We start from the raw sequence: 17,484 nt of genomic DNA, 5'->3' as shown, positions 1-17,484 counted from the left end.
CTTGTGCAGGATACAAAATCTCTTGGCTTAATTCAGCATGTTGTTAGTAAAATAGTGCAGCAAACAACTGTACAAGAATAATCTATTCATCAACTTCTAGTGTGAAAGCATGTTGAATCATTACAGTGATCAGACGGTAATGCAAGATATAAGGCTTTCTCTCAGCCAAGCAAGTGTAAACTCTTCCAGAGAGTTCTCTAGTTCATTGTTGCGCTGAGAATGTCCTTTGTGTTCCCAGAGTTTGTGCAGTCCCATCACATGATGCAACTGCTCTTTCACAGCATGTTTCCTAATTGTCCTCACTGTGCTTCACAGTGTAGAATATTTTCTCTTGCCAAGAATAGTTTGCCACCAGTATAAACCTATCTAATTTTCAACTATTTCACGTATATTTCTACATTACACTTCCTGCGACTGTGCTGCAGACTTTTTCAAAAGCGGCTGCTGCTTTCCTTCAGATTAGTCAAACCCGGGATATGTAACTTAAGTGTTAATGAATAATGTTAGTTCTGTGGTGTATCATGGTCAAGACAGAGGGTGGAGAAAAGACAGGCAACAAAAAATTGATGCAATTCAGAGATTCCAGCTAGAATAATTTTAGTTCTGAGACTTTAACATTTGGCTTGTAGTAGATTTTTCTGGAGTAGCACAAAAGTAAATGGGGAATAGAAAGTAGAGCCAAACCAAAAAATTATCTGAGTCAGTAATGGAAGAAAATGTGATTGCATCATTAGATAGTGATGTGTGTGCAGGTTTGTTAGTTTGCATAGATTCATACATTACTATTCAATTTGTTCTCAAACAGGTTCTAAGGCTGGCTCCAAATGATGGCTTTGCCAAAGTGCATTATGGCTTCATCCTGAAGGCAGAAAACAAGATAGCAGAAAGCATCCCCTACCTAAAGGTTATTTTTATTCTCATCCACAGTAAATGTTTTATCAGTCGAAAATAGAATTGAAATGTATGAAATGTGTCAAGCTATAGGAGCATATTAATTACAAAACACAACACGGTTTAAGCTACTTGTTGGAGTTATACTGCAAAATAAAACCTTAATCCATCTTTCTAAAATGCTTGTGTATATGTTTGTTGGGCCAAGAGCAAGTGTCCATCTCTGAATACACCTCTGTCTTGGAGAGACTGAGGGGAGAGGCCATGGAATTTGGAAAACTGTTAACATTTCTCAGTGCTTTTTTTTTTAATGAAGTATTGTATTCATTCCACCAAGTCCCAGATTACCACTGTGGTCATATTTTATAGCCAGTTTCCTAGCCTGTCTCTTGCATAGAATTGCCAGCCTATTTACAGCAATCAAATGAACTCTTTTAAAGGTCCTATCCTCTTTTTTCCTTAGGAAGGACTAGAGTCTGGTGACCCTGGCACAGATGATGGACGCTTTTATTTTCACCTAGGTGATGCCTTGCAGAGAATGGGAGACAAAGAGGTATGCATTTAACATGTTCTTGCTTTAAAGTCTAAACCTCTCATGGACCGAAGAATCCAAAAAACCTTTTAACCATAGGCTCAGTGCTGAGTAGTCTCATTGCAATAACAATCCAGCGTGTGTGTGTGTAGAGGTCAAGACGAACAAAAGCAAAATATCTACCATTGCTATGACAATACAGACTCTTAGGATCCTTTGCTTTATAACTAACCTAAACTTTTGAAGCTTGCATGGAGCTGTTTGAACTGATGGATCAAAACTTTTTCAAAAATTCAATGAAGATGTTTTTAGAGTCTGCTTTCTGCAGATTTTAACCAGAGTTTAAAAAAGAGTTACGTATATGTCACTGTACAGAAGTTCTCTCCTAGCTCTGGTATACTGTTTCGTAAACCTTCCTTCTTTCCTAAAGTGACCTTGAGCACCAATGAGTATGTGATAATAGAAGACCGTGAGAGGACTAAGTGTGTGGGCTTGAGTAATGGTATTTGTTCAGTAACTGAAGTAGCAAACAGATCAGAGAAGTGGGAATTTGTGCCGCAAATCTGTTGCTTGCCCAACAAAAACAAACATATGCCGTAAGAGGAGCTAATTTGTTATATAAACCCAAATATAATTTAAAGGCCAAATTTAATTGTGTGAATTAGCACTACTGTCATGGTAAGGGAGCAAAGGGCTTTTGTTTAAGACTGTTATCAATAATGAACTTTACCACAGCATGAATTTAAAAACAAAACAAAAATCCACCACCCAGGTTCCTACATGGGAAATGTTAAAAGAATAACCATAAAAGTGCATAGTGAAAATAAACATGAAAATCCATGCTTTTTAATCAGTTATCTAGTAACTTGTCTGAAATATTGATACTTAAAATACTGTAAAGAATGCTGACCTCTTGAGTATCTTGGACCAGTCTGTAGGCAGTTCTCCAGTACAAACTATAGACAGATGGACTAGAAGGAAGCCTATGTCTGTGATCTTTCTTAAACCTTGTTCATCAGGTTAATTTTCTTTTCTTAGGAAATGTGGACCTGTTATAACAATACCTTGAACATACAGTAGATGTGAAACATTGAATGTGATAATGATATCTAAGTTTTTAAAGTTAGATGGCATTCTCTGAAAATACAATAAAATATTTCTCCAATTAAGATTATGAGCATGAACGTTCAATTACAAGTCTGAATTAGTTGGCCTCATTCTATACTTAAACACAAATGCATGCATATGCACACAGACTCTGTTTGCATGTGCACTCTTTCTCTGTCTGACTTTGCGTCTTCTCTCAACAGAAAACCAAAAAAGGAAATCCCTATATGCTTCAACCCTATATTCTGGGTTGAATGATTAAGCCTAGAGCATCCCTTTGTAATGTTTGACTAGAGATCATAGAATCATAGAATAATTTATGTTGGAAGAGTCCTTTAAAAGTCATCTAGTCCTACCCCTCCCTGCAATTAGAAGAGACATCTTCAACAGGATCAAGTTTCTCAGAGCCCCTTTCAACCTCACCTTGAATGTTTTCAGAGATGGGGCACCTATCTTCTCTCTGGTCAATATCTTCCAGTGTTTCACCACCCTCATTGTAAAAAATTTCTTCCATACAGATGCTAATTAATATACATTGTCCTACTCCCCAGGATAACTATACGTTAATGTTTATGAAATTAATGGTCAAATCTGCTATAGAGAAAGTTTTGATCAATGACAAATGAACTTCTTTGGGTAGAGGAGACTTAAATTTGTCAGAGGAAATCCAATGTTAGGCTAAATTTTTCTCACTGACCTTGCTAGACTTGCTGAACTTCAAGATTTGTTCAAGGAAACAGGTCAGTATTTAAGGAACATGTGGAATTGCTATCCCTAAAGGTTTGTTGAAAGTAGATATTCATCTGTTAGAGCTAAATTAGGAATTATGAGTATGATCTTGGTTAAGTGTTAGGGAAACAGTTTTGAGTATGCCCTTTCCAACTATAATTTGATAAAATGCCAGACTGACAAAAAGATAAATTAAAACTGTGGAAGGTATTATTGAATAAAGTGCTGTTCCTACAGAATGTATAAACTGAATGCATCTCAAGCAGTTTCTTTTTTTTGGAAAAGGTGATACACTACTAGAGTTCTCTGGAATAGTATAGCAGTCATTATTTAGTCTTTCCACAACTAATAGCTTCATGCAAAAAAAAAGGTTTCTCATGGAATCTCAGGACTGGGAAGGATGACCAAAGCAACATATCTCTACCCCATTCCATCAAAGGCAACCTCATAGCATAGTCCTTCTAATAAAGATTAACAGTATTATACATTGTGATTTTAGCTGATGGATCTTAAAGAGCAGTAACATTCATACTCGTCAGTCTGTGGCTGAAACAGTTAATTCATTGCCCTTATCATTTGTGTGAACTCCAGACATTGCAAATGAATGCAGGCAGCCAGCATGAACAATCTTTTGATATCCCATTGCTGTTACAACTTACGTCTTAGAGAACATATGTTATAAATCATAATGCTTCCATTTCAGAGGCTTAACCAAAATAACATTAAAATTTGAAGGTATTATGTGGTTTTTTTTTTCCGACCCAGCCACAATTTTACAAATATTCTCTAGGGAAAAAAGATGAAAGCTTATACATGGCCTGCAGTTATTCTGTTCATCCAGACTACTTTTCCGTGCTTCAGATAACTACTGTAAGGCAATATTTTATTGTGATCTTACCTCTGTGTTTCAAAAGAGCTATAAAGATCAGAGTACATTTTTTAAATGCTTCAGGAAAATTTATGGATTCTCAAAAAATAATCTATGGTTACAATATAGACACTGATGTAAAAATTTGAAAACAAAACCAACCAAAGTTATTTCTTACCCTTTACTTCAGATATTAGTTATCTAAAATGATATCTGGACATTTTTAGAAACAATGTATTACATAAAGAAATTCCAGTAACTTTTTTTTTTTTTTGGTAACTGACTCCTAAGAATAACTAAGTTTTGGTAAGTCATATACTGTTCTCATGGCTGATTTGTATCCAAAAAGTTTTGGGTTTCCTTCTAGTTTACTGGCTTCTAGGTAAACATAAAAATTAAGTTGACCTGAATTATTCTCCTAGAGATGTTCTGCTTTCTATTAGACCCCATGCATAAAATGATTCTTTGGCTTAAGACCTAGCACTGTGGGTTTTGTCTTTTGTTTTAGCCTTCATGTCAAACATGGGCAGATTAATGGAAAACTCATATGCTTATGAGTTAAAATAGGAGAAATTTCGTTTTGAAAAAGAAATAACAACTAAAATAGATAGTCATGGAAGGAAATTACCATACCAGAATGCTACTAGGAACAGTGTTCATCTTGTCCAGATGTCATGGTTTAACCACAGAGGCGCTTGCTTACTCTCCCCAAGTTGGGATGGGGAAGAGAATTGGAAGGGTAAAACTGAGAAAATTTGTGAATTGAGATAAATACAGGTTAGTAGGTAAAGCAACAGCCGTGCATGCAAGCGAAGCAAAACAAGGAATTAATTCATTGCATTTCATCTGCAGGCAGGTGTTTCAGACCATCTCCAGGAAAACAGGGCTCCATCGTGCTTAACAAGAACTTGGGGAAACAAACGGCATAACTCTGAACATCCCCCTCTTCCTTCTTCTTCCCCTCGCTTATATTGCTGAACATGACATCATATAGTTTGCAATATCCTTTTGATCAGTTGGGGTTAGCTGTCCCAGGCTGTCCCCCCTCCCGCCTTCAGTCCACTCTCTGGTGGAGTGGGGTGAGAAGCAGAAAAGCCCTTGACTCTGTAAGCACTTCTCAGCTGTAATTTAAACATCCCTGTGTTATCAACATTCTTTTCAGCACAAATCAAAATCGCAGCTCCATACTATGAGGAAAAATAGCTCAATCCCAGCCAAAACCAGCTCACCAGATTTTCCATGCTTCTACTAGAAAGAAAAAGAGAAGGTTTGGACTTTTTGAGAACTTGACAGGGAAGGCAGCTAATGGTGAGATGTAAAGGGAGTATTACTAGGGTGAAATTATAGGCTGTTTTATGTAGTATGAGATAAGAATAAATATCAGGTTGGGTGAAGGAGCATAACAGTATGGTCTGAGTTTGGATGAGTGACACTTAGGCAGAGGTGCATGTATGTATTAGATGATTATGTAACAATTTCGAGCACTGTTTTCATCATCACATCATCTCCGTTGGCAGCAAGAGGCAGTCATTAATTCATAGGTAGAGAACCAAAATACGGAGAAAACAAAGTTGACCAAGATGACAAGCAATTGGATCTCCCAAGTCCAAGAACAACGCCTAGGTTACTGACCCATGTTTGGTGTGAATGTTTGTGAGTTTTTCCTATTTTGCTAATATTGGATTGGACAGACTTGCCTGACTGAACTATTTTGAGATTTTCAGTTGGGATTATTTTTGTTTGCTTGGGGGTACATCACAAAAGAAGAACAACCCTGGCATCCAAAGAAACAGTCCAGAGACCTTAGCAAAAAAATATTACTTATTTTCTGTGGGACCTTGCCAAGTATGAATTTGATTGGTAATAACCGCAATCTTCTAGGCACACAAGTGGTATGAACTTGGGTACCAAAGAGGTCACTTTGCATCAGTTTGGCAGCGCTCCCTCTACAATGTCAAGGGACTGAAAGCTCAACCATGGTGGACAGCAAGAGAAACTGGTTATACGGAACTGGTGAAGGTAAGGCAGCTTTTTTCTCTATACCTTGATTCTCTCTCTTTTTTTTTTTTAATAACAACTATAATCTAAATTATTAAGCAGAGGAAAAGCTAATCTGTAAGGTCTAAAGGCCTGTGAGTACCAGACACTAATCTTAGACTGAGCACAAGATTTAACTAAGATACTATAAAATGAACCCAGATATTTTTAAAATTGAGAACAGGGACAGGATGGCTGAGATTATTAATAAATACAAAATTTGCATGGTAGAGAACTGTCATGTCTGAAGTTCAAAATGACAGCAAACTTTGGTAATGTCTGGAATGCCCACTGTGAATTTTTAATTAATCAGGAAATACTGTGTCCTTCATCCCTTGTGTAATAGTTGATGACTTCTTTGGAAACTTGTAATTGTATAAGAGAAAGGGTGCACCAAGTTGGGAGGGAGTGTTGATCTGCTTGAGGATAGGAAGACTCTTCAGAGGAATCTGGACAGGCTGGGTCGATGGGCCGAGGCCAGCTATATGAGATTGAATATGGCTATTACCTGCTTGCCTGGATGTCTTGAGGAAGAAGGGTATTTTAGGGTTTAGGATTTCTTTAGTACAAAACAAAAACAAATGCACAGAATGCAAAAGCACTGAGAGTGCCTTAGTAACACTTAACAGGATGTGTATTGTGGTGATGAATCCTGGTTTAGTGCTATTGTGCTGAAGGGAAGTGGATCTTCACATCTCTAACTACTGCCTGTTAATGTTTACGTTTTTTTGTAGTTTCCTTGAAAGAGTGGGAAGGAGCACCTGATTTCTCAGGGAGCAGAAAATATAAGCCTTTAAATTAGGAAGAGTATGTCAAGTTATTTATTTAGAAATCTTCTGTTAATGTTTCTTATCTACAGTATTTCAGACCTTTGCATCTGGAGATTCAAGAAGCTTTCTTTCTCGTTTGAGGTCAGCTAAAAAGAAACCTTACTTTTATCACTGAAAACCCGACCCTCCTCTCTTGAGGCAATTAGCTTTCCATGGTTTGTCTTACTGAATCATTACATCATTCTCTGGTACCTTTTGCAGAATTTCAGTATAGCATTATTATTCAGTTCTGGTGCTTGTTTAAAAAACTACTAAAAAAAAATACAATGGTATTGGATCCTGGAGACTTTTCACCAGTCTGAAACTGGTAGGTTTATGTAGGTGAGGACCTAGGTAACTTTGTCCTTTCCTCAAGTTGCATCTATTGACTTTTGGAAAGGACCCAGAGGATGCTTTGCCAATAATGTAGTACAGTGAATAGCTGATGGATTAAAGTAGATCTTGTATTGTCTGTTTTCTCTGGTGGCTTAGATTTTATTAATTAAAAGTTTAAAGTGCGGCAAGAAAAGTGCAGAAAGAGTGAAAGTGCTGGCAACAGCACATATTCATAATGCTTTCTGTAGTGCTTAGTGGTTTAGCTAATAATAGCTAAACATCCATATTTTATGGAGGAAGTAAATTGAAATATGCATTTAAAATGTGGCTGGATGCTTTAAGGGGATCCTTGTGTTGAAAAGATTGGAAATGATGTGTATACACGCTGATTGATGTTCAAGCACTGTGAGTGACGGAATGGGTACAAGGAATTTATTTTGAGAGGTTTAAAATATTGCCCCTTACTTGGAGGTCGGCATTCTCCAGCAGAGACTGATTATGAATACTCCCCTGGTATGTTTCAGTAACAAAATGACATAGACAGAACTCTTCACTATGATTTTATTTTCTAGCTCAGTAGATTAAAATGGACATGCGGCCAGTAGTTATGCCTCACACAAGAGGTAGTTACCACTTAATCTCTGCCTGTGTCATTTATGACCACGCATTGAAAGGGTTTGACAGCACAAAGTATTCTTTTAATATAATAGTCACACATAAAAATAAAACCATATTAAGGAATCCCTATTTAAATATAGTAACTTTGCCAATAAAATCTACACTATTGCAAGATGCAAAGCAACTGAAAACTTTCTTAGTTTTAGGAACTGTGTTTAAAAAAAATATGGTGGTTTATGAGAATCAGATGCTGGGAAAAAAGTACATACCCTCCCAATGCTATTTGCCACCTGATTCTGCACTTGAAATCAGGATATTGCAAAAATATAATGTGAATTTGTTGCTCTAACCGGAAGCTTGAATCCCTACATATGATGGAGCATAATAACTAAGCATAGTTACCTTTTTTCTGTAGATACTAGCTCTTGGATCAAGAGCTTTAAGTCCAAGTCCTGGACTTACTCATTATGTTTTAATGGTGTTACCAATCAAAGTGTGCCTAGGAGTCTGTAAAACCAGGGAGATAAAGGCTGAGCTGTGCTTTAACTCCTGTAACTCCATTTCCTTTCTTCCTAGGAGTTGCCCATTACTTACCTTACTAAGGCACTGACAGTGTCTTTTATAGATGGGATCCAGGTTTTCAGAAGATGCTCTGTAAGATGCTGTTGATTTCAGTCTAAAACCATTGCGGAGCTAGATCAAAATCAATGATATACATTAATATCACTTCATATTCAGCATGTTAGGGAAGGAATCTTAAAAGGCAAGGAAAAACATGTACCTTTTGAGACTGGCGTGTTTGAAGGTTTACAGGCAATAAAGCAGCTGTTGCCTGCAATGACTTGGTCCACCAGTACTCATCACGTATCACCTTGTCTGGTTGGTTAAATGCTGCTTCTTACCATTTTTCAGATGAGGGAGGAGGAGGAGTCTGAGATAACATCTTTTAAAGTTTTCCAGTTTTGTTTATCTATATCACTTAATTTGGGGCTTTGGTAAATGTAAGTTATTGTCTTCTTCAGCCAGTACAAAATCTGGTACTTAAGGTGATATTTCCTTTTGTGGATATGGTAGCGCTGAATCAGTACCAGCACTGTTCCCATATTCATCCCTGATCGGGTGGAAATTTTCAGTCTTGTTGTTTTGTACCCTGCATTTTGGAAAATTCAGTTTTCCAAAGATATTTTAGGAAACATTTCTACATAATGGTTAAACAAGTGTTATGGAAGCCCATCAGAGGGAGAGAATAAGGTGAAGGTGCCAGGAAAAAACTTAAGGGTTCTTCCCCTTTACAGATGAGAGAGAAGACAATTTACTAGGAAGAAGAGAATACTGTAATAATAGAAGTGCAATCATGATGTTAATAAGTTTTAGCCTACCTAACAATGTTCTAGTGGAAGAAAGTTGCTGTATTATAGATAGCTTGTTCAAGCTATGGCCTGCTGAGCCTTTTATGATAGATCAATTTACAGCTTCTTTTGTGTGATTAGCTTGTCTTTTAATTGAAAAAACTCACATGGAAAATGCAGTCGTGTAAATGGGGAAGGCTAATAACCGCGTGGAGTTTTAAGGTTAAAAGGAGGTAGTTAGATCACGTAGTCTCACAGACTTTTGAGTTTGCTCGGCTTTAAACATTATATAAAGAGGTATTGTGGAACACACCTTAGTCTATTTTCAGTATGAAATTGATTGAAAGTGTTACAGAAGTGCTTTGTTCAAGAGCACAAAGGAAAAATGAAAACTGTTCACTGGAAATAAGGTTTAGCAAGCAAAGTAAGCAGCTGGGAAATGGAAGTCGGTTTTATCCAGGTCCATTGTTATGCTGTGGTTTTTTCATGTATATTGCTATAACATTAAAATGACTTATTTTAGTAGAATAAAAGTTTTTATGATCTATCTGATTTTTACAAATATAATGTCCTAAGGCAGCAGAGTGCAGAATTTTTAATTCTGCACCTTTTGATTTTGGTATGTATGAAGTACTAGGCAGCTTACAGATTTTTTTAATGGTCCATAAATCATCATGTGGCATTTCAAGATGTATTTGATCTTTTTTGGTAGCATCAACCTGTGCAAGTGAATGTTTGCAAACCTATTGAAGGCTTAAATTGTAACTGGTTAACTTAAGTGACCTATTTACATTTGCCCTCTTTAAACTGTGATATTCTACCAGTGACTGGAATTCCAAGTTATGCAAGTGGTTTTCCAGTTGCAGGAGTGCTTCCAGGTAACATTTGCTGTCTTTAAGATCAATATTCTTAGCTTGAAATACAAAATGATCTGTTAAAGAGCCCTTATGCTAACCAAAATCAAGTCAGTGAGGCCTAGTTTGAAAAGATGCTGCGGATTATTGAAATTTTACAATCCAAATGTAATTGAGTCTCAGGAATGTTGTGAAAGTTGTTTTTCTTTCCTTAATGTGTCAGAAGAGAATTGAATATAAAGCTGCTTGATAATGATGATGAATGCTTTTTTAGTGCTTTTAAATTTTTTTAAAAAAAGTTAATAATGACAGGGGAAAATAAAAACTATACAAAAGCCGAAGGCAGTAAGTTCTCAGTGCAGTAACATGGCTCTCTTAACAGTCCTTAGAAAAAAACTGGAAGCTTATTAGGGATGAGGGACTTGCTGTGATGGATAAAGAAAGAAGCCTTTTCCTGCCTGAAGATGAGAATCTACGAGAAAAAGGAGATTGGAGCCAGTTTACCTTATGGCAACAAGGTAAAGCATTTTGTATTTAATCTCTTTCCCCAATTTCACTTTCTCAGGTTAATAAAAAGTAATAAGGAGTAGCAGGAGTTTTTTCTAGAACCATTTTGTAATCACTGAATATGCAGAAGGGAGCTAACAAAATAGTGTCTGGGACCCCTGCAACAGTGAACAAGAGTTCTTTATTCTAAACCATGTTCTCCCCAAGCACATGTAAGACTTTGTTGAGGTGATACTCCTCTTCTGGCAAGGCTGCCCACATTTTGCATGGTAGCGCATAGTACAGATCAGCCTGAGGGAAGACAGGGACGTAGGAGGAGGTGCATCCTCAATACTGTGTTATCAGCTAGGTGAGATCTGTCATTCAGAAATGGTATGAGAAAAAGAATGAGTTGTAATAAGTCTACTGCTCTGTCCTTGAGCTGTGCAATGGGTGACCCAACTATGACAACGACTGTAACTTCTTATAAGACTCTATGTATGGAAGAGTACCATAAAATAAAATATTAAAAGCAACTTATATAGAAATATAATCTGGTGTTGAAATATATGATGTTGGTGGCATTTTTCATCTTTTTTTTCAGTGTAGCCTCATTAATTATTATATTTTTAGAATCATTTGAGTAATGGTAGAAAGCCTGCTCTTCACAACAAATTTAAAAGAAGGTGTGTTGCAGGCTGCTCTGATATTACGACGTGTGGGGACTTCTGTATCAAATTCTGTAAAATGGGAATAATAATATTTCTATGCCTTTCAGTGTCAGCTCTTTGATATCTTTGTTGTTCTTCTGCAAAGTGGAAAACAATGAATTATGTGTTCATTGCCCTTACCAATGCTCTGTCAATTATTTTCACTAGGAAGAAAAAATGAGAAAGCTTGTAGAAGTGTTCCAAAAACATGCACTTTATTGGAAAGATTCCCAGAAGCTACTGGTTGCAGAAGAGGGCAGGTACCTGGCAAACTTCTTCATTTTTGGAAATTATTAATGGTGGGAGCAGATGATTTTGAGGAATGTGTATAGAGAAATGGATGACCTTGGTATATTTAATGATGCCTCAGGCAAACAATGACCTTAATATTAAAATATGTCCAATTTTAGCTCCCAGCAAATAGAAGCTATGTTAGCTGAAGGCTTTTTATGGAGTATTTAGTTGATCCAATTTCCCTTGTGTTTGATGGGAGCTTGTGGTAGGTAAGTTGTTATTTGCCATGGGACCACCAGTAACTAATAATTTACTGAATCTCATCACTAAGTGATCTGGTCTGACTCACAACCAACCCTGCTTTGAGCAGGAAGTTGGATTATAGGTCCTTTCTAACCTGAATTTTCTTACAGTTGCTTTGGTATGAGCCTATAAAAGACTACTTCAGTGAGCCAGTAGGCTCATTAAGTTAACCTCTTTAAATGATGGAGTATATTTATATGCTGTGGATCGAATACACATTGTATAATTCTGTGGGACTGAAATTTTCATAAGTCTTTTTTTTTCTGTCATCAAAAAAATTATTACGTTTTATCTATAGCGACTACATGAGAATAACTTTCAGGCTGCAAAATTAAGCATGTGAGAGTTGGAAAACACAATGCTAGCGTAATCCTAATTCAGAGCCTTGTGTATATGCAGAAGTGCACTAGAAGGCTACTATTGTGGGAACGAACAAGCTATTGTTCCATTGAGTTAGAATCATAGAATAACCAGGTTGGAAGAGACCCACCGGATCATCGAGTCCAACTACTCGTATCAAACACTAAACCATGCCCCTTAGCCCCTTAGCAGGATTCAAGGAGCGGTCTCACCTGTTGCAAAGGCTGTAGTTAATGTAAGTGATGAGAGAGGTCATCATGCCTAATGTGGCTAACAGTGAGAAAAATGCTTTCTGTGACACCCATAGCCAGTGAAGGCTAACAGTGACCTTTACAAACCAGTTGTCTTCTGAGAGAGGCCAGTCAATCTGGCTAATGCAGGCCTTGTCTCCTGTGGTCCATTCTGTTACATAAGAGTGTCCATAAGGCCCTTGATAGAAAACAAGTTATTTTTCTCATTGTAGATAAGAGATACTTATTTTCATGCTGAAATATGAATACTGATTATTTTAAACAAAATGAGAAATATGTACTTTTACACATGCACATTGCACGCACAAGGGCCACCCAAAACAGGTGGTGGCCCTTGGGTGGTGGCCTTTTGGGTGGCCACCCAAAACATAGGTGACTCCTAGGAGTCCAACAAAAGGTGGCATTACACTTTTGCCCCATCATCAAGGGTGAGATGTAATGAAGTCTTGAACTCTAAGAACTATGACTGTGAAGCTGAATGTATTGAAGGTCTGTCTCTCCTTGCAGATCAAATATTCTATCATGCACCCGGGAACCCATGTCTGGCCCCACACAGGGCCCACCAATTGTCGGCTAAGGATGCATTTGGGCTTGGTGATACCTAAGGAAGGCTGCAGAATTCGGTGTGCTGAAGAGAACAGGTATGGTTTGGGTTTTATGAGGATTTTTTTCTATCTATTTTCATAGTAGTAATGCACAGATATATTTGATATTGCAAAATTAAATGCTGCTCCTGTCTGCATGATAGCAATATGTAGTGAAGATTTTTTTTTCCAGAACACCCAAAAATGACTATAGTAAGAAATTTTTAGAGTTTTTTCAGACTAGAAGTATCCAACTGTTAATAAAACGTGTCACTATAGACATGTTAGGACTCTTGTCAGTTTATTTAATAATCTATGAGTCGGGATTAGAATCTACACTATCTACATGTAGTTGGCTTCCATCATACCATAACTATATCCAATATCCAAAATAAGTTTAAGATAGTCATGTGGATGGAGAAGTAGCCAATGGGCTTAGAGGGCTAATAGGGAGACTTTTCACTCTAAGACATTATTGTGAATTCTCATCAGTGGTTACAGAAATACATTACCATGAGGTGGCTGCTTTTTAGTAGCCTATGTGAATGAAGCCATAGTTCTGGTCCAGTTCCAAGACAGCAAGTGTCCAGAGCTCACCACCCATTGTTAAGGCTGGTACCCTTCTTTGTCTTAATCTGAGCAGAAAGGATAGTGGTGTGGAAAATGAACTTAACCACCTCCTGCTTGGTAGCAATGTTCCTTCAAAGTCAAATTGGAGAAAAGCCTATTGTTGCTGGTAGGCTGCAGACAGAACACTTCAGTGTCCAGGCTCCTGAACCAGGCTCATTCTTATGCATCAGACTTCCTCATTTGAAATGTAAAACATTTAAGAGCTGACTACTGCCTATGCTGGAATGTAGTAGTTATAGTTGATTTTGGCATCCTTTCAGAATCCAAGACAGTGTTTTCCCTGAAAGCATTGAAAGTGTCTACTGATGGCAATGAAAGGGATTTTTTTACGTATCCTCCCCCATGAAAGGGGAGGTGGATGAACTTCTGTGGAAGGGAAGGGTGCCAGGAGAAAATCCTACCTTGGGATTTTTCAGTTCTTCCCCTCCTGGTGGTTCACAGCAATGGTAAACTAATGGTTTCAAATTGAAAAGCTGGTTCAAGTATGAAGGTTAGCCTAGGTCAGGCTTCTACCAGTCTCCTATCCCACTGCTGTGTGTATGAGAAAGAGAACAGAAACAGTGGAGTTTCGTGCTTGGTTATCTCTGTGCCACCCAGCATGGCAATATTATGATGCAACTTGTGCTTTGATGGGCAGGTAACTCAACTCTGTCTAGTATGTGTTTTACTCCACTTGGAGAAGAGTCTGTTTGTAGCTGCTAGGAGCTGGTATGCCTCATTGCTATTCAGTACAGCTATAGTAATTTTAGGTTGTTGGGCCATTTTAAAGTCCCAGCTCTGTAAAGTGTAGGGTACAGTGCTCAAGACTGGTAGGTAAATAATACCTACTCATCAAAATCAAACATCTCCGTTGGATGAGGTCATTATGTTTTGAAGTGAAGAGGCAGAATTAGTCTCATGCAGAAGCCAGTCCAAGATCTTGCCTGTAACAAGTAAGAGCCATGCAAGTGATGATAGAAACTAGCCAAAGTGCCTCAGCACCAGACCAGAATAATATCGTTCCCGTGGTCCCACTGTGAAGTGTTTCTCACACCGTGAAGGTGCCTGGAAGATATTTATTTGCATGCTAATAGTGGGGTTTGTAATCTTTTCAAAAGGAGCTAATAGTTCTGTCAACTTTATGACTGTTCTTTGTTGTGCAAAACAGCCCATCTCATTGTGGTGCAAATAATGGATCCTGGGTATTAACCTCTGAAGCTACTTCATGTAGGTGCTTGGAGTTTTTATTAGCCTGAAAGTGCAGCTCAGTTAAGGACATTTTAGGACAGGATTTTTCAGGCTTGGCTTAATTAAAAAGATAAACAACTAACCAAGGAAACAAACAACGCCCCCTCCCCCACATGCATCCCAACCAACCCCGCAAAATCTCAAACCTAACCACCTTCCCACCCAATCAAAAAAACACCAAAACAAAATACCCCCCAAACAAAACCTGATTTTTTACCATATAATAGTGGTTGACTCCATTAGCTTGAACAATACCAATGAACTTAAGTACAGTAGCAGAGGCTCAGGGTCTCTATAATATAAAACATTTATGTTATCAGTTAATTGATGTGATAGCAGGAAAAAACACACAATCATAGCTGAAACCTCATTATCTGGGACATCCAAGGCCGATGTCTGTGTGCAAGAAGTAAATGTGTATTTTTTTTACTGTTATGCTTTATGGTTTATCTACTCTTGAAATATGTTAGATGATCATTTCAATGATCATTTGAAATGATCCAATTTCAAATTTCATTTCTCTTCAGAACTTACAGGATAATCTCATAAGTTTTGATGGTTGATTTTTGCTTTTGTTGAATTAAAAATACTGCAATTACTTGCGAGTCTAAATCTCTTTTTCACCCTGTTTTTGGAAAAAAGAAAATTTTCTTTGTCAATGAACACAGTTGAATGAGCTAAGCAGTGTATTTCCAATTTTGATGAAAAAGTGCTTTCTTTATAATTGCTACTGTTCGCTCTTTCTAATTCCCTTTAAGGGCATCCATCTTCATGGACTGTTTAAGATCCTAAGGGATCCCGTTAAACTTGATTATGTGGTCATTGTAGAATGGCTTTAGGACATAACGCTTCTTTGACCATTATTGACTCCACTGACTATTGTTCATCCAATCTCACCTGAAGAGGTATAATCAAGTGCATGCCTTTTTCCTGCTGCAATGCAAAATAGATTTGCTTTGCTCTTTACACTGCCTGACTTAAACATAGACAAACCACATTACACGTAACCAGCTGCTCTATCTAAATGCAGTGGGTAATACTGAGATCTGAGGAGCAGTGACAAAAGACTAGCACAGTGACTTTTTGACACTTTGTGACGTTATCACTTGTGGTCATTGATAATTTTTTCATTTTTGCAGTATCAGGACTGCATTTAACCCAAGTGCTCAAACTCTCTCCAAAATTATGAATCCAGAGTTCAGCCAGCTGGAGAAGTGTGCCAGCTGAAAGATCCTGAAGTTCAGCAAAGCAAATGCAAAGCCCTGCAACTGATAACAGAGCAACACCTTGCAAAAGTACAGTCTGGGTGATGACTTGATAGGAAGCAGCTTTGTGGAAAAGAACTTAAGGGTACTAGGGGATAAGCTGAAAACGAGTCAGAATGTGCTCCAGTTAATCCAGTGTACACTATGGCATTGCAACCTTCCTCTGAAGAAGTCTTTAGACTCTCTGCTTTGAATAGATTTATGGGGCAAGGCTGTTAACATCCCTCAAATTTTCATAGAATCATAGAATAACCAGGTTGGAAGAGACCCACCGGATCATCGAGTCCAACCATCCCTATCAAACACTAAACCATGCCCCTCAGCGCCTCATCCACCCGTGCCTTAAACATCTCCAGGGAAGGTGAATCAACCACCTCCCTGGGCAGCCTGTCCCAGTGCCCAATGACCTTTTCTGTGAAAAATTTTTTCCTAATGTCCAGCCTAAACCTCCCCTGGCGGAGCTTGAGGCCATTCCCTCTTGTCCTGTCCCCTGTCACTTGGGAGAAGAGGCCATCACCCTCCTCTCTACAACCTCCTTTCAGGTAGTTGTAGAGAGCAATGAGGTCTCCCCTCAGCCTCCTCTTCTCCAGGCTAAACAGCCCCAGCTCTTTCAGCCGTTCCTCATAAGGCCTGTTCTCCAGCCCCTTCACCAGCTTTGTTGCTCTTCTCTGGACTCACTCCAGAGCCTCAACATCCTTCTTGTGGTGAGGGGCCCAGAACTGAACACAGGAGTCGAGGAGAGGTCTCACCAGTGCTGAGTACAGAGGGAGGATAACCTCCCTGGACCTGCTGGTCACGCTGTATCTGATACAAGCCAAGATGCCATTGGCCTTCTTGGCCACCTGGGCACACTGCTGGCTCATGTTCAGTCACTGTCAACCAACACACCCAGGTCCCTCTCCTCCAGGCAGCTTTCCAGCCAGACTTCTCCTAGTCTGTAGCACTGCACAGGGTTGTTGTGCCCCAAGTGCAGGACCCGGCATTTGGCCTTGTTAAACCTCATGCCATTGGACTCAGCCCAGCGGTCCAGCCTGTTCAGATCCCTTTGCAGGGCCTCCCTACCCTCCAGCAGATCAACACTTCCACCCAGCTTCTTGTTGTCTGCAAACTTGCTAAGGGTGCACTCAATGCCTTCATCCAGGTCATTGATAAAGACATTGAACAGGGCTGGACCCAGCACTGAGCCCTGGGGAACCCCACTTGTCACTGGCCTTCAGCTGGATTTAACATCATTTACCACCACTCTCTGGGCCCAGCCATCCAACCAGTTTTCCACCCAGGAGAGTGTGCGCCTGTCCAGGCCA

The 17,484-nt window shown here is 38.7% G+C and overlaps 1 protein-coding gene across 10 annotated transcripts in view; it reads left to right on the top strand.

Moving 5' to 3' along the window:
- Positions 1-17,484, top strand: part of ASPH (aspartate beta-hydroxylase) — a 106,295-nt gene that overhangs the window by 85,083 nt on the left and 3,728 nt on the right. For all 10 annotated transcript variants that reach the window (XM_069854180.1, XM_069854177.1, XM_069854178.1 and 7 more), the window contains 6 exons: positions 806-904; positions 1,355-1,444; positions 6,009-6,146; positions 10,513-10,648; positions 11,495-11,586; positions 12,982-13,115. In XM_069854180.1, coding sequence (XP_069710281.1) covers positions 806-904; positions 1,355-1,444; positions 6,009-6,146; positions 10,513-10,648; positions 11,495-11,586; positions 12,982-13,115 — 689 coding nt within the window. The remainder of the gene's footprint in view (positions 1-805; positions 905-1,354; positions 1,445-6,008; positions 6,147-10,512; positions 10,649-11,494; positions 11,587-12,981; positions 13,116-17,484) is intronic.

Source organism: Phaenicophaeus curvirostris, chromosome 3 (assembly GCF_032191515.1).
Source record: "Phaenicophaeus curvirostris isolate KB17595 chromosome 3, BPBGC_Pcur_1.0, whole genome shotgun sequence".
In the NCBI taxonomy this organism is placed as follows: domain Eukaryota; kingdom Metazoa; phylum Chordata; class Aves; order Cuculiformes; family Cuculidae; genus Phaenicophaeus; species Phaenicophaeus curvirostris.
Note: the sequence above shows the minus strand (reverse complement) of the source record. Positions and strands in the feature narration are given on the sequence as shown.